Here is a 26643-nt window from a genome sequence, read left to right as displayed (position 1 = left end):
CTTAACATGGCTCTTTCCAAAGGAAGTTTGTGATGTCAAAAATGTTCCGTATCTGCACTGTTCAATGCAGTCATCACTAATCAACGTGGATACTGAGCACTCGAAGTGTGGTTAGTGTACTGAAGAACTGAATTTTTAATTTCACTTAATTTAAAAAATCACGTGAAAAAATAATCAACCTCATGTGGCTAGAAGTTATACCATACAGTGCAGCTTCAACATGAAATGTTTTTCTCCTGTAAAAGTTACACTCACTGTTTCATAGCACACGGCCCCTGCAAAATGCCTGATAATGAAGCCTTCGTCATCTCTGATATTCCTATGAATGGCCAGCTTAGATTTTCTAGGAATCTGAAAAACAATACATACATGAAGTTATTAAATGATCAAAAATACATTACATAATCATTCTTTAGAAAACAACTGATGTAAAACACTTAAACAGCAAATTTTCACACTTTTCACAATTATACTGCTTTTTATGTATCTTGTATGCCTTAAAGTAACAGTAAAATCTAGCAAATATTTGTTATAAACTCTTAGGAAAGAAAATAGGTGTAAGACACACACACACACACACACACACACACACACACACACACAGAAGGAGGAAGAGAGAGACAGAGACAAAGAGACAGAGACAGAGAGGGAGAGAGACCCCAAAAAAAATACAACTTGAAAGCATATGCAAAACACAGTTGGTATTTTATAAAGTTAACCACCTATTTCTAAATCAGTGGTTCTCAACTTTGGTGCTCTATTAGAATTACCTGGAGAACTTTTTAAAATCTATCTATGTCTTTTATGTCAGATGGGTAATGTGTCAACATATTAACAAGATTGAGGAAGGAATATCTCACAAGGTTGAGGGACGAATATCTCACACATGAGCATGAAAATCCAATCATTGGGCTTATAAACTACAAAAGGATCAACCTGGAGAACTTCCAAACATCCCAACGCTCATACGATTTACATCAAATGATTCCCATGTGCAGCCAGGCAAAGAAACACCTGAAATCAGCACAGGGACTCTCCTACTGTTGCAAATAATGATTCCTAACATATTTACACAAGGAGCCTGAATCTATTTCAAGAAAACAAAATCATTTTAGGGTTGTACTATTTAATTATAATATCTCATATTTGTATATTTAAATATTCTAAAATGTTTTCACTTACAAAATCTTATTTGACCCTTGAAATAACATAAGGTTAAGAAAAATGATGGGCTGGGTGCAGTGGTTCACGCTTACACTTCCAGCACTTTGGGAGTCTGAGGCAGGTGGATTGCTTGAGCTCTAGAGTTTGAGATCAGCCTGGGCATCAAGGCAAAACCCCATCTCTATAAAAAATATACACAATTAGCCAGGCATGGTGGAGCAGGCCTGTAGTCCCAGCTACCTAGGCAGGAGAATGATTTGAGCCCAGGAGGCAGAGTTTGCAGTGAGCCCAGTGCACTCCATCCAGAGCAACAGAGCTAGACCCTGTCTCAAAAAAAAAAAAAAAAGTTAACATCATTTAAAATTGAGAGTCTACTGCCATACTACCCTAAATGTGCCTGATCTTGTCTGATCTCAGAAGCTAAGCAGGGTCAGGCCCAGTTAGTACTGGCCAAGCACAATGGCTCACGCCTGTAATTCCAGCACTTTGGAAGGCTGAGGCAGGTGGGTCGCTTGAGCTCAGGAGTTCAAAACCAGCTGGGCAACACAGCGAAACTCTTTCTCTATGAAAAACAGAAAAATAAAAATCTAAAAAAATGAAATAAAATTGAGAAAACTGACTTGGGGACCTTAGAGGCTTGCTCAAGAAGAGGTAGCAGACAGAGAGATTCTTCCCTGTGTAAGGCAATACACCAGGACAAGTCAGAGTGCCAGCTTTGCAGCCAAAGTGCCTCCTCGCCTGACTCCCAATGTAACACTTCTTTAAATGCAGTATTAGGCATGTCACTTCACCTTTCCTTGTATATCTCCTCATCTGTAGCATACGGATCTAACAGGATTAAATAAAATGATTCAAGTGACATTAGAATAGTGCCTGCCACATCTAAGAGTTCAATAAATGATTCTTTTATTTATTTTCAAAAAATAGAACAAAAGGAATAATCTATATAAATTAGGATTTACTGCTTTACTCTTGTTCTTGGTTGAGAAAAGCAGCCAAGGCCCATTCCTGATACTTCAGTTTACTGTCCTTTAAGTTACATGCCTCTGAGACCCTCGTAAAAATTCTGCTGACTAGCATTCAGTACCTCTGGTAAGTCACCTGCTTGTGACTCTAACTGCAAACTCCTGGTAAAGGAATTGCATCCACAGGCTGGTCATAACAAAGACCAGCGAGCTATAAATGAATAGGATTGATACACATCTTCTATTTTAGCAAAAGTTTTGTTAAGAATACATATTGTTTTATTTCTATTTCCAATAAAGTAACAAAAATAGGATCCACATTACAAGAAATATTTAGGGATACAGAAGAATTGCAAATCAATGGAGCAGGTGGTTGTGAGATTTTAGTCCCTAGAGAAAGTTAACACAATTATATCAGCCTTTCAGGTAAATCGATTTAACATATTTACCACAAGTTTTGTTAATGATGAATGGAAACAAAACTACTTGTTACCATTCACTTAAGTTTCTGGATTTTTCAAAGCAATAATCATTATACTATGTTACCATATCAAAATAGTATACAGTTTGGGAGGCTTCTGCCTATTAGTTCCATAATTCCACTAAGCAACTCTCAGCAGCTTTTCTTTCTCACACTCCTGGTCTGTTGTTGTTGTTAATGTTGTTATCTATAAGATGCTGCAGCACCTAGCTTTGCAGTTGAAACTGACATCCACTTGCGTGGCTAGCATATTCTCTGTGCTAGCCAGGATCTTTCTGGGCACAAGGATGAAGCTGTGCTTTTATTATCTCAGGTGATGATGGCTGAATGAAAAGACAAGCTCAGAAGAGGTGAACACAGGAAACATCTCGATAGCCACACAGGCCACCCTCATGGAGAATGGCTCTACTTTCCATTGCCACAACTACTCAAACACAGCTCTAGGACCTAACCATGTTCAGAAACCAGGTCTTCTGGACCTTTTAAAATGCACCTCTCATTTATTTCTACTACTGTCTGTGTCTGCTTTTCTCTTTACCCCACCTAATCTCTCTATTGCTTCAGATTCAACTTCCCTATCTGAGTGTATTTTCCACTCAAAACTCCCTAGGAAAGAGGATCAAAATGAATTGGCTAATCATTATCTAATATGTATTGCCTGCACCAATCAAGAGTTCTAAGCTACAGTCTTCACTGCTGGTCTTACAAATGAGCACAAAGATGGAGGCTGTGACTCTAACTGCCAACTCCTGGAATGTGATCAAGGTCACATGATACCAAACAAAGCAACTGATAGCCACTTAGCTCAGAAGGGAGACCATGAAGACAGCAGATCATTCTCACCATACTTTTAATTTTTGACACAGGATTTGGCTCTGTTGTCCAGGCTGGAGTGCAATGGTGTGCTAACAACTCACTGTAGCCTCAACTCCCAGGCTCAAGCTATCTTCCTACCTCAGTCTCCCTAGTAACACAGACTACAGGCACACCATACATATTAGACAGGTGAAATGTACTTTTCATCAGAGAAAAGGTCCCTTGATTACATAAAAATCAAATATAAATTAAATACCCATCTAAGGAATATACTGTGCTGGATACAATATAGTTGCTCTACAGCCTCCATTATTTTTATTCTAATTCTCTAATAATATCTAATAGCTAATGCATCTTTTTAACAATGTCTCATCCCACCAGTGTCTCAATTTCAGAATCCCAAACTCACAGTGAGTCTGAAATGATCCTTGTGCTTTTGGTGAACTGCAGATGTAAAGTGTTGATCACTTGGCTGGGGAAGGCGATTTTCTTCATCCAAAATATCCAGTATTCCCACTAATTTGGCTTCAATTAAATCTATTTCAAAAAATGGAAACACAATAGTGTAAAAACATAACATTTTAAAGACATGTTAACAATTCACTGATCACAGATTTCAAGGACTGATCGAAACAACACAGCCCATGATTATATGTGCTCTCTCAAAAGCTATACAGAGCAGACAGATTTTTATTTCAAATCTGGTCATTTATTAAAAAGTAACAGCATGTATCTAATATAGATTTTAGAAAAACTACTAGATAAAGAAAGCAACTGATTATAATAAGTATTCCATCTGTAAACCAGGAAAACAGAATAAGAAGATGGAAATTTCTCCTTTTCCAAATGATTCCTATATTCCAAGTAAAGTAAAACTGAAGAAACTTCTGCATGCACAGCTTTTTAATAATACTCTTAGAAACTGATGTAAATGCTTTCAAACAAAATCTGTCAGTAAAAACACATTTTTACCCTCCTTCTATTCATAGTTTGAATTTCCTGCCTGTCCAAACTAACCATAAAATGTAAACTGCTTGAATACAATATATAAGAATTATTGATTGAAAGCTGGCTGGGGTGCTACAGGGAAAGTTTTCTTTACCACTAATATGAAAGCAGAGCCTCTATTTTCCTGCTGCACAGTATTATCTGGCTGTGACACATGAAGCCAACTCACAACCAGTTGGAGGGTGCTGTCAATGCACAGAGGTCAGGAGAACCAGAAGAATCACAGAAAAGCAGGGCAAACCCTGACAAACTTGCCTGGGGTCTGGCCTAACAGTGGACTTCCACAGGTGAATGATAAATCTCTTTGCTGACTAGGCAATGAAGTTTCCCTCTTAACCAATTTACATGTTAACTATTTATGAAGGAAAACATCCTTCAAAAAAAATAGAAAAGATTATAGAAAACTTCCAACAAAGATATATTTGATGCCTTGGTAGGAAAATATGACTTCCAAGCAGCAACAAAGAAGTATGTAACCTTCTCTCAAATACCAGTTCCAAGTCGCTAGTAAACACACTCCATCTTCCCATAGTTTTCAAAAGTGGAGTTAATAAACACATACCTATACAGTCCTGATTATCCACATAATGTACTTCATTAACACCTAAACCTTCTTTTTGATAGAGTTCTTGTTCCTAAAAATAAAATAATTATAATCACAGATATGGAAATACTGAGCAATAATGAAATGAATTTTGTGCTGTTTCTGAACATGACATTTATTAATTAGAATGCAAGGGTTTATACAAACTAGTATAGCCTTAAATGGTTTTCCAAAGACATAACAGATTTCGGGCATTAGCGGACAGTTACTAAAAGCAAGGAAATAACAATTAACTGCAAATGGGCTCTAATTCCTGATATATTATATATATGAGGCATACATCACTTGGGGAAAGTTAGTTTAATTTAGAAGAACAATACATGATCAAAGTTGAGTCCTCCAATATAAGTCTTCTATCTTCTTAAATTTTTAAAGGGTTTTTATCTAGATGCGTAAACTATGCAATGAGCTTAAGTAAATATGTTTTAACACTGTTTCCTGAAAGTTTAAACATTTCCTTCCATGAAAGATACTAGAAAAGATTTCCAACATTCTAGAAGACACTGTCCGCTTTAACACCTCTCATTTGAAATTCACATTTACTTTAAAGGATATTCATACAGTTTCTCAATAGTTTTTTGGTACATTGGTGTAGAAGGGAAGCATTAGCTTATGTTAAATTAGAGGCATGCAGGTAAAACTTCACATGGTAATAGAACTAATGTGACTGGATAAAACTTTTCAGAGAAATTATCTTACTGGTAAGTACTTATTTTACCTTTTGTTTATGCCAGAATTCATTTAACTATATACCATGTAAGTAAAATGTACAAAAACTAGAATGTGCTGGGAAGTCCAAAAAAACAGTAAAAATGTGGGAAAAGACAGATGGGATAGGAATAAAATATTGCACATGTCAGCCCAGATACAGTACAGGCAGCTGACAGTCCACAGGGGCATGACAAGGAAAGTACTGCCCAGAGGCACTCCAGGACAATGGCTGCATCAAATCTCCTGACTTGGTGGCTTTGCTGCCAGACAGAGAGAAAAGGTGAGCAGGCAGCAGAGTAGGCAGAAGCAGAGAGACTTGAGGGAGGTGTGGTTGGGTGCCGTGGCTCATGCCTATAATCCCAGCACTTTGAGAGGCTGAGGAGGGTAGCTCACCTGAGGTAACGAGTTTAAGACCAGCCTGGCCAACACAGTGAAACTCATCTCTACCAAAAGTATAAAAATTAGCCAGCCACGGTGGCGCGTGCCTGTGGTCCCAGCTACTGGGGAGGCTGAGGCAAGAGAATCGCTTGAAGCCAGGAGATGGAGGCTGCAGTGAGCCGAGATCATACCACTGTACTCCAGCCTGGGCAACAGAGCAAAACTCCGTTAAAAAAAAAAAAAGAAATAGAGACAACGAAATCATAAAAAGAAACTTTCAAGTCTATTAAAAGTCACTAGTAAAAATAGATGTTTACTTCTGAAAGAGTTTTATCAGGTCCCTAAACTTCAGTTGAACCATTAACACTTCTGATGTACCTGAGCCCCAGGGCCTCTGCTGGGCTTCCCAGATTCCCTGAGCCACCTACTGTTATACACCAGCCATCCCCACCAATCAGGGTAACTGCAGCATATCTCTTCCTTGAAATTTAAAATAGCTTAAGGCAGATCTTAAATTTAAGTTATAATGGCAATTACCTCCTTCAGAATCCTTTCATTAAAAAATTGTTGAAGTTTTTCATTGCAATAGTTGATGCAAAATTGTTCAAAACTGTTATGCTCAAAGTACTCTGAAAATATAAAACCAGAACCAAGAGTCATTATGACATCAACTTCATATAAATGTATCATAGACTAAACTGTAATTGTAATAATGGCCTAATTTAAAATTAGGTTAAATATATATGTCTAAACATATGTATGTTTATATATAAATTAAACAGTGATGGCTATTTCTCTAACTTTGAACAAAAAGTAGAGAATTATAAAGTTTAAAATACTATACATCAAAGTATACATGTATAGACATATATTTAACATACATATATATTTTTGTTCTGTACTTCCCAAATGTACTCATTTCAAGACAAAACTTTTTAGGCATTAAAATTAAGTATTAAAAATACCCTGCTTCAACTGACAAATAAGGTGTTTGTCAAATGAGATAAATCTTATATACTAAAATATATAAAATGTAAGCCACTTGCAACAATTTTTTATTTTATTTATTTATTTTTGAAACAGTTTCCCTGCCACCCAGGCTGGAATGCAGTGGCACAATCTCAGCTCACTGCAATTTTCCCTTCCAGGTCAAGTGATTCTTGTGCCTCGGCCTCCCAAATATCTGGAATTACATATATGTGCCACCACATCCAGCTAATTTTTGTATATTTAGTAGAGACAGGGTTTCACCATGTTAGCCAGGCTGGTCTCAAACTCCTGACCTCAAGTGATCTGCCGGCCTTAGCCTCCCAAAGTGGCGTGAGCCACTGCACCCAGTAAACATTTTCTAAAGCACAGGTATTAAAGCAATCTAAGTTAAGCTCAAAAAAATGACTTAAAATACAAGTGCTTTAGAAGATTTTTTTCTGTATAATCTGTAAAATTACTTATCAAAAATGCTGTGGAGACTAATACATTTCTAAAATTCAAAGATTATATTACATGATGTCTAAAATACACTTGGCTTTACAATTTTGTAATCCTTTGTATGTGTATGCTATGCTAAAACTGGTATAGTAAAAAAAAAAAAGTCTGGATTGTAAAATCTTAAGTCAGTGATGGCTATTTCTCTACCTTTGTACAAAAGGTAGAGAATTATAAAGTTTAAAATATGTATTACATCAAAAGCAAAACTCCATTCCTCCCCAAATGTAAACACTCATACATTCCTTTGGCAAAAACAAACAATCACACAGAAGACAATACTCCTTCACAGCCAGAAAAATGCCCACATCAGTAACGCCCAATACAAAACCTATTAGATTTATACTTCAAGATTTTTTATTTTTGTCATTCACAGCAAAGCAGAATTCACATGCCAATGACCCATTTCATTTCTGGTTGAACTGCTCTACAGTTGTTCTCAATTACTTATCCTGATATCTTATTCATTTGATGGAAAATTAATTGGAAATAGCTACCTGCTGACAACAACAGCAATGAATTTCTACACATAGTAATGAGGTTGTCCTATAAGTTAGGTCAACCTATCCCCAGCTCTACAAATTAGCAAATTTGTCAATGGTTTTAGTGACTTTTTTTTTAATTTAGTTAGTGAATGTATTATCTTTATTAGAGTAGCACACAAGGGTTACCTTTATTCAGCTGTATTCCTTTTAGAGTACAGAGATATCCTTAACTATAGCAGTTTCAATCAATGTTTTAATTTTAGCATTAGTGTCATCAAACCTAATCCCCACGAGTCTTTTCTCTTCTCTTTAACTTTAAAGAGCTCCCTGTCTAAGTCATATTATGAAATCTGAGTGTGGACATATAATTACACATACATCAAGTAAAATGCTTTACAAAGGAGAAAAGGTTTAAGAATAAATCCTAATGTGTGAAAAATATGAAACAAATATATATTCACAAAAGAAAATCTACTTACCAAAACCAGCAATATCTAGAACTCCAATAAAATAGTATGATGTTTCAAAAGGAAAACACTGATTTACTCTGTTTACCACATGATCAAAAAGATGGCTATACACTGTCTTTGCCAAAGCATCACGAGCATTGTTTGCTTGCTCCACTTTCAGAGGTACCCTATAAGAGAAAACTATACCAGTGAAAATTCTTTATGATACTATGTGTGAAAATGATGCCACAGTAAGAATGTACCTAAACATACCCACTGTGAAGAACAAAATAAATTTATCAAGAGTCATGTGAGAATTGGCACAGATAAATGGGGCTAGGTAGAAAACTGCTACAAGAGAACTAACAGAATTACCTAAAATTAGATCAAAAGTCTATTATCGGGTTAAAAAAATGAGGCTTAAAAAATCATTTTGACCCTAATTTACATGCTAAATACATAAAAAATTATTAAAGGAATAGCCTTCCTTTTGACTTTCCTTAAATGCAAAGGAAACAGTGTTTAATTCAGTATAACTTTGAAGTTTGGTAACTTTACATTGTTTAGGATAAAACATTTACATCTTAAAATTTGAACTGTCCACTTCTACTATTTAATAAAACTAACTGTATGGTATAAGAGTATTAAATGTGGCAGATACAGACACACAGCCATTGACCTCAAGAAAACTATAGTCTGATGAAGAGAGACTGGCACAGAAGAGAATTTCCAAACACCATGCTAAATGCCACTTAAAGATAAGCATGGGATACCAAGAGAGCACCCCCCCAAAAAAAAGTCAAATTTGGAAGTAGACTTATAAATCACTCAGATCAGCCCGATAATTGAGCCTCTCTAAACAGTGATTTCTCACTTATATTTTCTGCAATGAAACCCTTTCTTAAAGTGAATTTCATGTGGACACCCTATTCATAGAACACATAAAAGAGTTGATTTGGATTCTGGAATGGCATTGATTGAAAGAAGGAAATGACAACAACAACAAACTGCTTTGGAACAAAGGAGAAAATGGGGAAATGAAGGAACAACAGCTGCACATTTGTAGGCTTTCCCTTGGGCCCAGAGACAGCTCTAAAGAACCAAGTAACTGTAGGCTGTAAGGTGCTGCTCTACAAATGTCTTCCAGTGTTTTTCTTTATCATAAGAACAATTTTGAATTTGCTTAGCAAAGAATCAGGCTAAGCACACCTGGCTAAAACTGTCCAAAGAATAAGAGGCAGCAAATTTTCTGAGAGACTAAAAGCTTTTTCAAAAAAACTCCTGCTTGTTTCAATTTGTTGAAAATTTTTCTGAAGTATGTCACTAGAGCTCATCTGACTTTTTCCTTCCACAAATGAGAGATCCTGCAGTGCCTCAGAATGACAAGGATGAATGTCAATTTTATTCTACAGTACCAAAACCAAACTACATAAAATATAGGACATGGAGACAAAAGTGCACAAGCATCCAGGTACAATCTAGAAGTTCTTGGTTACTGATTTTTAAAATCTTGGTTAAGCCCTTATTTCTTCTCATTTTTAATTTCTTCCAAATAAAGAATCCTAAACATAAAGGAAGTGTCATTTGCTGAGTATTTTTCTAAAGTGAGTTTTGCTTAATAGAAGTTTTAATATGTATTAATTGCATGAAAAATTAAAAAATGATCTGTTGCCTAAAACTGCCACATATTGATTTATATCATCAGCTTGTATTTGCACAGCTGTAGAAAAGTGTACCTCTCTCTTACCTTATAAATTCCAAATATCAGCAAGGAACAACTTTAAGAGCTATGTTAAACTCCAGTTATTTATATGGTGGATTACTACACTGAGATGCACAGAATTTTGATTTATCAAGCACAGGTTTTAGAACATAATGAAAAGAATGAATTGTGTATAAAGATCAACTTTAAATTTCAGTATTCTCAGAAAAAGAATTTTCCTTGACAAACTGCAAGGCAAAATTTTTGCAGAGCAATTAGTTAAGAAACTTACTTTATAACTGTTCCTTTGGTGCCCCCTGCTGTTGTTAGCATGACTCTTGTGGTCAAACTTACTCGAAGATCATCTTGGTCCAAACCCAGCAATTCAGCACAATATTCCAAAGACTGAGCAGATTTATTCTTCAGATTACAACCCCCTAATGGAAATACATTTTAATTGAAATTACTAGGTAAGTATTATATAAACCAGATTTTCAAGACCCATTTCTTAGAATTATACTTCACTTACATAAAACTATAGAATAGGCAACACTTATTCGTAAACTCTTAAATCCACCTCATTTTACACCATCCTTGTCAAACACCCATACTGCTAAGATCAACAGAAGACCCTCTTTTGGGGAAATTCATGGTATAATCCTTTAAGCACATCAATATTAAACTGCCACTGTTTCATTTTTTATGACCATGTAATCAAACTACACTAATGATACATTACAATATTTTTTAATGTATTAACTCTTTAGAGAAATGTAGCATCTCATCATTAAACTTCATATGACTCCAAGAAATTTCAAGGAGTAATTTTAGTGCAAATGCTGTAAGGTACCTTAAGAGATCAATTTGGCGGTGGCTCACACCTGTAATCCCAGCACTTTGGGAGGCCGAGACGGGTGGATCACGAGGGTCAAGAGATTGAGACCATCCTGGTCAACATGGTAAAACCCCGTCTCTACTAAAAATACAAAAAATTAGCTGGGCATGGTGGCGCGTGCCTGTAATCCTAGTTACTTGGGAGGCTGAGGCAGGAGAATTGCCTGAACCCGGGAGGCGGAGGTTGCGGTGAGCCGAGATCGCGCCATTGCACTCCAGCCTGGGTAACGAGAGTGAAACTCCGCCTCAAAAAAAAAAAAAAATATATAGATAGATAGATAGATAGATAGATAGATCGATCGATCGATTTGGATGCACCTGTCTGTCTATGGGTGTGTTTATGCATATACGTAATAAGCATGTACTAATATTGCTTGGGGTTGGAGGGAGAGAGTGAAGAGACAATTACTATTACTTGTACAGGTTGAGTATCCCTTATCAGAAATGTGACCAAAAGTGTTTCAGATTTTAGATTTTTTTCCAATTTTGGAAAATCTGCATATATATAATGAGCAATGAGCCCAATTCTAAACATAAAATTCATTTATGTTTCATATGCACATTAATATTACATGTAATATATACCACTGTCCAGTTTCTCCAACAGCTTGACTTTCTGTGCTAGAGATCAATACAAATGCTTCCTCTTTTCCCTATTATCCTTAGGGGTATCTGTAAACCTTTTTGACATTTTCTTTTTTGTTGCTGTTGTTGTTGTTGTTATTGTTATAGAGATAGGACTTCACCATGCTGACCAGGCTGGTCTTGAACACCTGACCCTCAGGGGATCCACCTGCCTCGGCCTCCCAAAGTACTGGGATTACAGGCATCAGCCACCATGCCCAGCCAATTTCAGTAGTATCTTTACACCGCAGAACAGAGTATAGCAAAAAAAAAAAAAAAAAGCAAAAGCAATGTAGTTAGGTCTTGACCCATGCGGGCATTTTGAGAAATCTGCCTTTGGCACATCTAACCTGCACATGTGCCATTTTATTTTCTGTGTGCTTGTGTAGGGGCATGCGAGTAAAAGATATATTGCAGCAGATGGCAGCAGGCAGGTCATTTTTGCCTTAGTACATCGTATCTACAGATTTCTACTTATAAAGACTGTTTTTTAAAGTATCATAAAGAAAGACAGTGCTTTAGTCTCAGACGTGATCAGGCTCTGCAAGTACTAACTATGTGACCTTGAGTAAGTTACTTATTCTCTCTGTGCTCAGTTTCCTCATCCATAAATCTGAGATAATAACTTTACTTACCTTTTACGGTTATGAAGATTAATAAGGTTATGTATGTGAAGTGCTTGGCATAGTGCCTGGTACAGAGTGAGTACTAGATAAAGATTAACTATTCTTACTATTTATTTACTTGCATTATAATTTTTTAAAATAACATTTTACAAATATTTTCAAATATTAATATTAATAAATGATATATTCTAAGGCTACCTAACTTAAAAACCGCAAAGAATATGTGAAAATCATGGGAATTTTATGACGAATTCATAAACTACTTAACAGACCAATCTCAGAATATATATGAGAAAAAAGTGAAAAATGAGACCGTTTTATAATAAGATGTTTCTGGGACAATTCACTGAGAAAGAACAGCTTCTTCAATAAAAGTACTGGAACAACTGAATGTCCACATGCAAAAGAATGAAGTTGGACCCCTTCCTCACAGCTTAAACAAAGATTAACTCAAAATGGAATCAAAGACTTAAATGTAGGAGCTAACACTATTAAACTCTTAGAAGAAAACATAAGCATAAATCTTTATGATCACAGTGTAAATGTTCATTTCTTTGATATAATAACAAAATCACAAGCAATAAAAGCAAAAACAAACAGATAAATTACGCTTCACTGAAGTAAGAGCTTGAGTTTCGAGGAACAATAACAAATGAGTAAAAAGATAACTCACGGAATGGAAGAAAATATTTGCAAATTATATATCTGACAAACAACTTGTACCTAGAACATATTTTTAAAACTCTTACAACTTGGTAATAAAAAGACAACGCAATTAACAAATGGGCAAAGAATCTCAACAGACACTTCTCCAAAAAAAGATATACAAATGGTCACTGGGCACACAGAAAGATGCTCAACATCCTGACCCATCAAGAAAATGCAAATAAAAAACACAAAGAGATAACACTTCACACCAACTATGATTGCTATAAGCATAGAGATAGTATTGGTAAGAATATGGAGAAACTGAAACCCTCATACACTGTTGATGGAAGTATCTACTGTGAAGTGGAATAGCTACTTTGAAAAAGTCTGACAGTTCTCTAAAGGTCAAACAGAGTTTACCATGTGATTCAGCAATTCCACTCCCAGGCATTTACTCAAGGAAAATGAGAACACACCCAAATACAAATTTGTACACAAATGTTCTCCGAAGCATAATAGCCAAAAAATGGAAACAACCCAAATGTCCAGAAACTGATGAATGGGTAAAAAAAAATGTAATATCTCCATACAATGAAATATTATTTGTCAATAAAAATAAAAGGAAGTACTGCTAAATACTACAACATGGATTAACCTTGAAAACATTACGCTAAGTGAAAGAAGGCAATTGCAAAAAACCACAAACTGTATGATTCCATTTATATGAAATGCCCAGTATAGGTAAATTTATAGAGACAGGAAGTAGATTAGTAGTTACCTAAGGTTGAGAGAAATGGGCAATGAAGAGTGACTGCTAATGGTTATGGGGTTTCTTTATGGGGTTACAAAAATGTTCAAAAACTATGGTGATGGTTGCCCAACTCTGAAAATACTAAAAACCACTGAAATGTACACTTCCAGTACATGAACTGTATGGTGTATTCATTATATCTCAATAAAGTATCTACCAAAAAAAGAAAAGACATACTTTGAGAATATATTGAATGTCCCATACTATGAAAATGTGCTTATTACTCATGGGTAGATTCTATACATATATACATTGCCTAAAATTACACAACTGTCAAAAACTGAACATCAAATAATTCATTTATATATTTCTTCTTTTTTGCTATATTGCAAAGTTTCTTACATACTTCCAAAAAGTATGTAAGGTTAAGATTTTAAAAAAAAAAAGACTTTTTAATAAGTCTTAAAAGACAAAATAGTATAAAATAATGTAAATTTTTCATATCACTTCTTTCGAGAGAGAGAGAGAGAAAGAGACGAAGAGAGAATCCTCCCATGGGAGAGAGAAAGGGCGGGGGGAGGAAGAGAGAATCCTCCCACCTCAGCCTCCCAACATGCAGGGATAACAGGCATGAGCCACTATGTCCTGCCAATACCAAGTTTTTTTCAAATAGCTAAAACATGACAAATCAAGCTCCCTAGGGAAAAAAGAAATCACTTCTAATTAGAAAGAAAGCATTTGGATCTATACGAAGAGTCACAGGAAGGATGGAGACAAATATAATAAAATATTCGCTTTTAAAATAATTAATTTAATCATTTGTTAATCCTATTGATTCCCTGCCTCTTTCCAATCTTCCTTGTTTTCTGTTCACTTTCCCTTTGACAAAAGGAAGTTAAAGAAGAAAAATAAGAGACAATGCAAATATCAGTACCTTTCGGGCATTTCATACTCTTCTACTAACTGCATCATGCAGCATTTATAATATTCTATACATCTGCATCTTCTACCACAGGGTAATAAAGAGCTGTGAAGATGCCATTCTTCACTTCTAACAACATTTCTAAAGTGTGCATTAATTACTGTAAAGATTTTTTTGTGTGTTAGAATCTCCCTCACATTCTCCCTTGGTATAACAATGCTAGAGAGAAAATGAAATGTAGGCTAACATTCATTTTCAAAACAAATTTTCCAATCCTTCAAAAAAAATTTAAAAATTTAAAAATTTAATGCATATTAAGAACATATCTAATTTTGCTTGAATTTTTTCACTTTAAATTGGGAGTAATCTATATTTTAATCGTACTTCTTCATTTAAAACATTTACAGTGATTACTATGGGCCAGACACAAGTATTCAAATCATTTTACAAATATTTAACTAATGTATTCCTCTTTACAACATGAGGTAGGGACTATTATTATTTTCAGTGAGGAAACTGAGACATGAAAAGGCTAAGTTCCCTGTCTAAGGTCATACAGTTAGTATGTGGTGAAGCATCTGGATCAGGAGCACATGCTCTCCATCCATTATATTATGTTGCATCTCACTTATTGATTTCACAGCATTGCATAACATTAAATCTGAAAATCATTAAGATGTTTGTTTTAGTCTGCTCATTCACAGATCACAAATTTTAGTAGCCAGGGAGAAAGGTGGGACAATTATCATAGGCCTCTGAGTTAGTCAGACCCGAGTAGAACCAGCACTCACATCTACAACTTCGTCAATAACCACATGCATCACTTCGACACAGGTTCCACTTCTGTAAAATGGAGATACTATCCCCTACCTCATTATATTTATGCTATACAGATTAAAATTATGATGTTTATGATGAAATAGGGAGTAAGAAGGGTCTTGTACATAACGCTTTTTTAATGTTCTTTTTTCCTGTCTTCTTATACTCCTTCTCCATATACAAACTATTGCTAGGTACTGATTGTACTTTAAAAGTCCTTCTCTTTTTCAAGAGGATTATTTCATCTAACACCGAAGCCCATTATTGACTATTACATTAAATGGTGCTTCCGGTAACTCATCCTTGGTATAAGATCCCACAATAATGTCTTAATATAGGGATTGACAATCTTTTTCTCTAAAGTGCCAGACAGTAAATATTTTAGGCTTTGCTAGACATACAGTCTTTGTTGCAACTACCCAACTCTGACACTAGCACAAAAGCTGGTATAGACCATACATAAATGACTGGGTGTGGCAATGTTCCAATCAAATTTGACTTAAAAAAACAGGCAGTGGGCTAAATTTGGGCCATGGTTCACAGTTTGACATTTCCTGTATTTGTGGATCAAATTTAGTATTATGCAAAGTTCTATTATTTATGTACAGACTGAAACACTAGAATTGAAGAGTTGCTTTTGCCATGCATTTAAATACTGTTTTCAATCTGCATTAAGATTAAAATTTTAATTTATTTTCATTTCTTATTAATAAAGTACATGGGCTTTTATATATTAAATTGTCCTAATTAATTCATCCAATGATCCTGAAAATTTTCAAAAATGCCTTAATAGATTATACAGAATTAATCTTCTCACCTATTGGAAAAGTGTAATATCAACTGGAAGATTTAACTAAAAATTACCCTAAATTTATTAGTATGAAATAGTTATTTAACCTTCAAAAATGAGAGGTTTATTACTAAGTAATATCACTTATTTGTTCAAAATAGAGCTCAGAATAACTGATAATGAAACATTCTTCATTTGGCAGATTCAATATTTAACCCAGTGTCTTTTAGATATTTCTTAAAGTTTTTAAGCAAGCTGCACATAAACAGATTCAATTTTCGTATGACAAAGAAATAAAGAGAAATTCTGTTCAGTTTTTTTCCCCTTAAAATTATAAAAAGCAAACCTGAAGTGCTGCCAGCTTCCTCAAAATCAATATTTCCAAGGTGCAGGACACCAGCTACTACCCGGAAGAGATCAAGCTTTTCTTCATCATCCAAACCAATTTTTTTCATAGCTGTGCACATTCTAATAAAATCACCATGGTCATCTAACAGAGGATCTTTCAAAGAACCTGCTTTAACATACTACAAAACAAGAAGACACCCATTAACTGATCATTACATTAATCAAGTAGACTAAAACTACTACACCAGGTCAATTAATGTACTATATAACATGCAAAAATAAAATCTGTCAATGGGAAAATCTTCACTATTCTAACATTCAAAACCTAATGGCCAGGAAAAGCATACACAGGATCTCTCTATTCTATTTCACTATTTACATGTGACTCTACACTTATCACCAAAAATTTCAATTAAAAGAATAAAATTAGATTTTTTTCAATTAAATTATGATTTTCACTCTAAAGCATTATAATCCTAGGACATTAGAAAAAGATATAAATTGAGTAAAAAAAAGGAAATATCAATAGTTGAAATGAATCAAGGTCTACAGATTTTTTTAATGAGGTTATGATAAATATATTCATTTAATTATTCTACAATGTATACATGTATCCAACATTACATTGTACTTCAATGTACTCTATAAATATATATTATTCTTGTCAATTAAAAAAGAAAGAAAAAGTAGGTTAAAAAGTGCAATAAAAAATTTCAATGTGACAATTAGTATGACATTCCTTTAGGTTAAATGCCACCAACTGCATCAATATTAAGTAGTAGTAAATAGTGGACAGGCAATTTTTTTACACCTTTTTATATGCATATATATAAGGTAAGGGATATTAGTAAGCATTATACTTACTCTAATAATTTATGCAATGACTTAAAATATTTTAGAAAAATGAAGAGAAAATTTGTTTTCTCTCCTAAAGGAACTTGCATGTAACGTACTCATTTCTTAGATTCTATACTAACTCAGAAGAAATAAAGAAGAAAGTCAGGTCTGCAGAAACTAGAAGGAGAAACGTAAAAGTTACTGGACACAAAATGATTGTGCTAGAAATTTTCCAGAACTTGAGAATATATGTTAAACATTAAGTAACAGGATCATGATTAACTGGTCATTAAAGATGCCTCCAGGAGATGGGTATCTTTTCCTCCCAATAAGCAAATGATTCCCAGCTCAAGCTGTAATTGTCTTTCCACAAAATTATTTAAAATGTTTAATTATCAATGTGTAACATTTCTGGAAAATATCTAAGACAATAAAATTCAATTTTGTTCTTAAAAGAAGCCAAGGAAACAATCACATGCAGCCAAAACTGTTCAGCAGAAAACACACATCATGCAGAATTTTTAGTCTTGCAATTGAAGGATTGCTTCATTTAAAACCTGTTTCTAATCAAAAGTTAAATAAAGAACATAGTTGCTGTATGGCAGACTAAAAATACTGCGTTTTTCTAAAAATTACACACAACCTAAAGACATTCAGATGGAATTGGGCAAAGGGTTTAATTAGTCAAAATGATCACCTCATCCTCCTGATAAAGAAGACATAAAAAGTAATTTAAACATATTAATCCATTATTTACCTATATGCATAAACACACAATCAATGTAAATAAGATTTTTAACAGACTCTAAATAAGATTTTTAATGACTCTAGAATAAGAGGGCAATTTTCTTCTTTCGAGAGTACATACTATTTTTGGAGGGTAAGCTCTGGTTTTCTTTCCTCTCTAATCCATTTTTTCCATGTTAAATGATCAAATTTATATCTTTTTTTTCTCCTCTTCAGAACTCCTGCAATGTCCCACTAAGAAATGTCTCCACTATCTTAGTGAAAAGAATACAACTTCTACTATTATACTGATATTTCAGAAAAACACAGTCTTATCAAGACAAAGAAAGACAATGTAATAAATATTAATGTTCCTTCTTAAAGTACCAACCATGACTATAACAAAATTTATAGTTTATAATTCAGATTCTGTATCTATAATGATGTATAAAATATCAAATTAAACAAAAATTTACTGTAGGCTTGTCTGCTCAGAATTTGAAATAATGAAACATTTCATTTGCTTTCTGTTCATTTATATAAATATACTAAAGACATAAATCATCTAATCCACTTTAAGAGGAGTCAAAAATATTGGGCTTACAAATATAGAAGCACTAAAAACTATTACAAAAACTCGTTTGATTACTCAACTTAAAATTTTTAATAAAATTAATAATGGTAATATTAACCAGTATTTATCATTAATCCTTACATAGTATTTCATAATTTAAGCCCCTTGAATACATGCAACTTAGTATCACTTGTTAAACACTGCATATTAAAATTTATAAAGGGTTATAAATTTTTAGATTTAGAACTTAATGTTTTAAAAATAATAATGGTATAGTTATATCTAATTACTCTTAGAAAGATAATTCATTGAAACCAATATATAAAATTTTTCATAATATATTACATAAATATCATGTTTTAAACAAAACTATAATAATATATAAGCTTTTTTTTTTTTTTTTTGAGATGAAGTCTTGCTCTGTCGTCCAGGCTAGAGTACAGTAGCACAATCTCAGCTTACTGCAGCCTCCACCTTCTGGGTTCAAGCGATTCTCCTGCCTCAGCCTCCCAAGTAGCTAGGATTACAGGCATGCACCACCACATTTGGCTAATTTTTTTTTTTTTTCAGTAGAGACAGGCTCTCACCGTGTTGGCCAAGCTGTTTTCAAACTCCTAACCTCAAATGATGCACCTGCCTCAGCCTCCCAACGTGCTGGGATTATAGATGTGAGCCATTGCACCCAGCTAGCTTTTTTTTTTTTTTTTTTTTAAACTCTGCTGCCCAGGCTAGAGTACAACAGCATGATCATTGTTCACTGTAGCCTCCACCTCCAGGGTTCAAGTAATCTTCCCACTTCAGCCTCCCAAGTAGCTAGAACTACATAGGCATACACCACCTCACGCAGCAATTTTTTTTTTATTTTTTGTAAAGACAGGGTTTCACTATGTTGCCCAGGCTGGTCTTGAACTCTTGGCCTCAAATGATCCTCCCACCTTGGCCTCCCAAAGTGCTAGGATTATAGGCGTGAGCCACCACACCCAGCCTATAAGCCTTTCTTCCCAAGAATGCTTAATCTATTTACTGTCTACATCAAAGCTCACTTCAGCCTTGAAATAGACAATAAATTGTAAAAGACATATACTTAAGCTCAAGTGGGTAATATAAGAGTAAGTTTCAAAAATGCTAAACGAGAATGATTCTTAGGCAATTTAATACCTTCATGCTTGAAAACAGAATGAGAGGAGAGCAGTGATGCTCAACTAGGAAGAACCAGAACCTGTCACTTCACTAGATACCAATAAGAGGTATAAAGTATTACACTGGGAAAGAGATTTAGATAAATATTTAGTTTTTAAAAGTATAAGCCTAAAAGTTAGAACTCTTACTTGGGCTCCAAAATAAAAATTACAACACATCTTTCAGCATGATTTTTCTTTTACATTAAAGATTTTAAGAAAAAAGGTCTACTATACCTCAGGACTTTTGCGGTTCTGTAAAATCTGTTTGTCAGTTTCTTTGTTAGCAAAGTATCTAGTGCAGCCTCGGTTTAAATACTATGACAAAACAAATTAAATATAATTAACATATATTATCCACAGGGAAATAACACAGGAGAAAAGACAACTTATCGAATAGTGCCAACCATGAAGGATTTTTAAACATAACTTGAGTACTGTTTAATGTTTAATCTCTCCACTAAAATACTTCTATATTTATAAACATTTTTCTTTCTACTAATAAAACCAGGAATATTAAAAATCTTAATCTCTGAAAGTAGATTAAATAAAATGTCTAAAATAAAAATCAATGACATAAAGGTTTTCTACTTCTAAAGGGCAACGATTTTATATCTTTTCAGTATCAAAAATCTAAATACAGCCCATAAAATCATGAAAATTAGCTTCCTACTAAATACGCAGAATCTCAAGTAAGGACCCATACTGTGGTTTAATTTTTCAAGTAATATTTTAAATTCTGAATAATTAAGAAATACTATCCTTGATTTTCTTAATTTCTGACTTTTAGAGTCAGTTTTTTAAAACATGCTTTTCACATTTACTGACAGTTAACAATGAGTGTACATAAATTACAGTACTTGCTTTATGGATCAAATAATTTTAGGTTTTATTTCAACGATTTACTTTGCTTCCCAAAGGCTTTTACAATCTAAATACTTCCACACTATAGAATAAGAGGAGTAGTTCAGAAAAAGAACCTCTATCAATATCAACAAGAATCTACTGCTCACATTTATTAGTCTTGCAATTGAAGGCTTGCTTCATTTAAAAACCATTTCTAATCAAAAGTTAATGAACACATTAGCTATATGGCAGACTAAAAATACTGCATTTTTCTAAAAATTACACACAGCCTAAAGACAAAATTCAGTTGGAATTGGGCAAATATGACCAGGAAGGATGTATACAGAGAACAGAATTGATAGGTTTTTTAAACACCTCAGCTTCTCGTAAATCAGGTCACTATGATTTTATTGTACCATGGCATGAATTCCCAGATTAAATACACCACATCATATACATACCAAAAATAATTTATAATAAATTTGAATTATTTGGGCATAAATTAATATTTTAGATAATCGATACATCTATCATTCCTCCTCCACTACAATTAAATGCTAAAATACAGTAAAAAAAGACAACGATATACATGGTTTTTTTTTCTTCTACCCTAGAATCTTTGGGGGAAAAAAATAAAAGAGAAAGGAGAAGAAACAACGTTGGTAAGCATTTTCAATTGACTGTTTCAAGTAAAAGCTCTTTTACTTAGCAGAATAATAGCTTAAACACATAGAGCCAAAACCAATGATTCTTTGCTACCAAGCATTTTGTCTCCTCACTCCAACTGTTTTGTCAAATAGTTTGCTTCTGGACAGTGGGGTCTAATATTACAACGTTTTAGTTTTCTGAAACTAGAACACTACCCCTGCCATCTCTTCTTATTCTATCCAAGCTTTCTCTACATTCAAGGATCTATCCATGATTACAGCAAATGGCTCCATAAAAGAAATATTTGAAATGTCTAAATAATGGAAACATTTTTAAAACTTTTACTTTTTAAAGTATATGTGTGGTTAATACAAATGCTTTCAAATAGGTATACATCCACAATTCTTTATATACTAATTTTGATGGAGTAGTGATCTAAATTTTTAGTGACCAAAAAATTTCAGCAATTTTGGAAGTGTTCAACCTACTGCAGGTTTCCCCTTTGCTTTTAAAACCTGATCTCTCAGTTAAAACCAGAGGGCTAACCTACAGAAAAACCTGATGAAATCACTAACATAATTACAAGTCACTTTAAGACATAATTACTTGGGGGAAGTGGATATAGTAGTGTGTGTGTGCCTGCATATGAGAGGAATATTCAAGATGATAAATGTATGCAACCCTGTTCTCCTACTGTCCCTCTTACCATAACAAGGACTTTCCTGTAAGAAAGGAAATTAGGCCTCCTGGTTCACACTGCAGAAGCAGGAAACCTTCTAAGCAGATAAATTTTAATAGCTGCCCTTTCAGGATGCCTGCTATTGTACCAGGAAGGCTGTACATTCTGAAACCCAGAAATACTATGCTCCCAAACCTTCAAGCAGAAAGAAATGCTAGATTAAGACCAGAACAGTCACATCACTTTACTGTCAACTAAGTGTTGACAAAACCACATCATTGTTATTATATTTTATGTACTTCACAGTAATGTATATTCCTTTTCTAAAAATCATAGTAAAAAAAGAAATGAAATAATTTTCTTTACTTCCATGAAAATAATGTGGACAACTAGCTTCAAATTCCAATTAATTTGGAGAGTTCTAGAAAAGACTGGAGATGTTAGAAGTATATAAAGAGATACATTTATAAAGCATTTTAAGACAACAGACTTTTAAAATTTGCAAATACACATGAAAAGAAATTGGATAAAGTAAAAGAAAAGCTGTCTGCAAAAACACACACACAACACAGCAGTAATTATGTGTTATGATTCTCAAATGGAGGATTTCTGACTAAAAAACACTATTAGAATCACCTGGGGAACTCTATACACACTACATTCCTTACTCACATTCCACTCCTTTGTATAAACTACACTCCCATATTCCATACACACACACTGTTTTCTAACCTGAGAATCTGAAAATTATGTTAACCATTATCAGTTACCACTCCTAGAAACTCTACTCCCTTGGCCTGTAATGCTCTGGGGTGCAGGGGTGTGTGTGCGTGCGTGGGTGTGTGTCTGGGTATTATCTTTTTAGTGTGTGTAAGACTGGGTGTTATTTATCTTTTTAATCCTGGCACAATGCCTGGCACCCAATGGGCAAGCAATAAGTATTTGTTGTGAAAGTAAATTAAGAAATACAATCATGTGTCCTTTATTAATATTAATTCAGTGTCCAAACATTTTTACAGATAACCCAAAGGTAACTTTAAAGCCAGTATTACATAACTATTATAAATTTCTAATTGAGTTTAAATTGATATGGGGTTTAACAGCTATCCTTTTATCTATTCCATTATGTGCCTCCTCATATAGTGTTATATTATAAACTCAGCAGTACACCTTAGTATGGATCTTCTCAGTACAGTGATCATTCTAACATGTTATACTTGATCTAATGTAAGTTATGTACACACAACAACTAGATTTCAAAGTCCACTAAAATAAGTTTTAAGACTAATGGCAATTCTATTTTCAAAAATTGTATGAAATTATTTTTTCTTTGAGCCAGGGTCTCGCTCTGTTACCCAGGCTGGATTGCAATGACACAATCATGGCTCACTGTATCCTCAATCTCCTGGGCTCAAGTGATCCTCCCACTTGAGCCTTTGGAGTAACTGGAACTACAGGTGCGTGTCACCAAGCCTGGCTAATTTTTGTATTTTTTTTTTTTTTTCAGAGACAGGGTCTCACTACATTGCCCAGGCTGCTCTTGAATTCCTGGGCTCAAGCAATCCACACCTCAGCCTCCCAAAGTGCTGGGATTACAGGCATGAGCCACTGCACCTGGCTGTTATGAAATTTTTTTTCTTTTGACCTACCCGAAAATTATCTGGTGAGCTCAAATGAAGTTTTTCTCTAATATCTTCAGAAGCACCAGCACACAACCTATAAAAGATATGATAATTTCTTTCCTCTTTGCCTTGAACACAGATCCTAGATTTCTCTAGAAGATAATGTGAAACAAATCCTCCGACAACTGAGCTCTAAAAAACAAAACAGAAAGACAATATATTTTTATATTTCAAGTCTTAAAGTATAACTCAGCAATCTTAAATTATTTACCTTTTCTAACACACATTTGTCTATCATAGAGGTTATAATAGTCATCAAATAAAGGGGAAACAACAAAAAACTAAATGTAAGCTTAGAGTATTTCTAACGGTCATCCTTCATTTTAAACATCCTCATTTAAGTCTCTACCCAAATCCTACTAAGTTTTGAGCCACTGTAGAATCACAACTGACCTTGCACCGCACCTCAACACAAGTGCTAGAATATCTTACATGACTAAACTATACAGTAATACTCAATGACGAAGTTGAATTCAGTATCTGGGTTTTAAATTGTGAAAGGAGCTTTTTAGGTGGTCGTAGTGGACATATGCATTCCTGCAATCATCTAAAGTAACAATGAAACTTAAAGGAATTTACCATAAGTGCAAGTACAGCACCAACTAACCCCTACATTTTCACAAAGACTCCCAAAAATATCATTCCAAAGCTTACTCTCACTTACCTTTTCATTAAAATGTATTTCTACAAATTTCCCAAATCGACTGCTATTATTGTTGCGAACAGTCTTTGCATTTCCAAAGGCTTCTAGGAGTGGGTTAGCTGTTGAGAAACAAAAAAACTCCATCAAAAAATCAGCATGAAGGAACATTACAAAATATGCATAGTATGCCTCCATTTGTTAATATATATGTCTAAAAATGCTCTAAAAAATATTAACATGAAGGAATTCACATGTAATGTCAAATTCCACAAATATTTATTCACTGCCCAGTAGGCTCTGGCACTATTCAAGTTCAGGAGATGGGAAAATTTCTCAAACATGTAAAAAGAAAATGTCAATGATATAGGAAAGACTAAATTTTTAAGCCGCTATGTTACAAAATTTATAACTCGATTTTAAAATTCTTTCCCTAAGACTTTGACTGTTTTCTCAAGTATATCAGGCTCACAAGAGTACTAATTATAACAGATAAAACAGCAAACCTCTTCTGAGAAAATACAGGCAAGAAATGTTATTACTTGACTTACTTTTGTAAAACATTTTACATATTAACATAGCCTCCAGATTTAACATTTTTACATGTACATCCAGTGAAATTTAACAAATTAGGAGTTTACAGAATTATCTAAGAAAGACTCTCAGAATAATAGGCTTTAAAATCCTAATAAACAAACAAAACATTTTCATTGTTATTTTATAATAACCCATACACAGACCATGACTGGATAAGAGTCAATAGAGTCTACTCTTATACTCACCTAAGTCTCAATTATAAACATACAAAATTAGTGTTAATCTTACACACGTATTCTCCATCAACAAACTTAAAGTGCTTCATAATGTTTAGTGCTAAAATATTTTTTTATGAAGCACGTTCTTGCTATAATAAACATGAAGCCATATTTCTTATGAAGCCTTTTCAAGTCCACTTCTACTCTATCCACAGTAGAATACGTAACTAGTCTCTAAGCTCTTGTAAAGCTCACTCCCCAGCCATTTTATTTGCCAAAAATAAGAAAGAAAACATTAAAACTAAAAGAAATATTAGCATATATCCCTCATGTTTCAGATGGGACAAAAAAACTGAAGCCAGCATGGTCAATGCACTCTTCAAAGACCATATAACTGGCTGTTGACAGAGGAGGACTCATTTACAGGTCTCCCAACTCCCTTACTGGTAATCTGCTAGTTTTTACTGAAGAATTTAATACAAGTAAAATATCTCCAAATAGGGTAAGGACCTCTCCAACAAAAAATAATATTAATGCTACTAATAATATACTCATTCCAAAACCAGCAACTAAACTTCTACTACAGATGGCATCAAAAAACTCTAGGCCTTTCCTGTTACATTTACTACTCTGAGACAGGTGATCACCTGAGGTCAGGAGTTCAAGTCCAGCCTGGCCAACATGGTAAAACCCCAACTCTACTAAAAAATACAAAAATTAGCCAGGTGTGGTGGCACATGCCTGTAATCCCAGCTACTCGGAAAGCTGAGGCAGAAATATCACTTGAACTCAAGACACAGACTTTGCAGTAAGCCAAGATCACACCACTGTACTCCAGCCTGGAGGACAGAGCAAGACTCAGTCTCCAAAAAAAAAAAGCAGGTATAAAAACATTTGGAATAATACTTCCAACTTTTCTCCACTATAACACACTACATACCATACAGCACATTACCGTGGAAGAAACCAGGCTTATATCCAACTGCCAAGTAAGTGTGCCCCTCAAATGAGCAAATCAGAATACGAACTAGTCTTTTACTGAGGTAGCCCATAATTTGTTCTTTTTTTATTAATTTATTCAGTTTTTAAGAATGATTCCCTCACTAAAGTAAGGCACTTTACTGTGAATAAAGCATTACTTACAAGGTAAGTGCATACCTGGGTATGTTACAACACCATGTAAAAACTGTAAATGAAACTAGAAAATTATTTATATTAAAAAAACTTTACTGATGCTCAACTTTAAAAATGTTTATTAGAGTTGCATTTAGACTGAGCTACATTCAGACTTTACATCATTGTGAAAAATGCACGTTGCATTTGCTATGATTTAGCAGAATCCATCAACATATAAGGTTCCTATTAAGTTTTTTCTTTAAAATGTCAAGAGCATGTGGTGTTGCACTCC

General features: G+C 34.2%; 1 protein-coding gene and 1 pseudogene across 9 annotated transcripts in view; both read right to left on the bottom strand.

The window, feature by feature from the left end:
- MYO6 (myosin VI) overlaps positions 1–26643 on the bottom strand; it is a 162626-nt gene that overhangs the window by 49555 nt on the left and 86428 nt on the right. For all 9 annotated transcript variants that reach the window (XR_013534335.1, XR_013534336.1, XM_008994687.4 and 6 more), the window contains exons 8-17: positions 24505–24602; positions 23808–23972; positions 20223–20303; positions 16669–16849; positions 10541–10685; positions 8577–8734; positions 6665–6756; positions 4997–5069; positions 3836–3963; positions 256–351 (exon numbers count right to left, since the gene is read on the bottom strand). Coding sequence is in view for 7 of the 9 variants with exons in the window: in XM_008994687.4 (XP_008992935.1) it covers positions 256–351; positions 3836–3963; positions 4997–5069; positions 6665–6756; positions 8577–8734; positions 10541–10685; positions 16669–16849; positions 20223–20303; positions 23808–23972; positions 24505–24602 (1217 nt within the window). In the remaining 2 variants the exon portion in view is untranslated. The remainder of the gene's footprint in view (positions 1–255; positions 352–3835; positions 3964–4996; positions 5070–6664; positions 6757–8576; positions 8735–10540; positions 10686–16668; positions 16850–20222; positions 20304–23807; positions 23973–24504; positions 24603–26643) is intronic.
- On the bottom strand, positions 806–932 carry LOC118153401 (small nucleolar RNA U13; annotated as a pseudogene).

Source organism: Callithrix jacchus, chromosome 4, assembly GCF_049354715.1.
Source record: "Callithrix jacchus isolate 240 chromosome 4, calJac240_pri, whole genome shotgun sequence".
Lineage (NCBI taxonomy): Eukaryota > Metazoa > Chordata > Mammalia > Primates > Cebidae > Callithrix > Callithrix jacchus.
The sequence above is the reverse complement of the archived record's forward strand: the minus strand, read 5'-3'. Positions and strand labels throughout refer to the sequence as shown.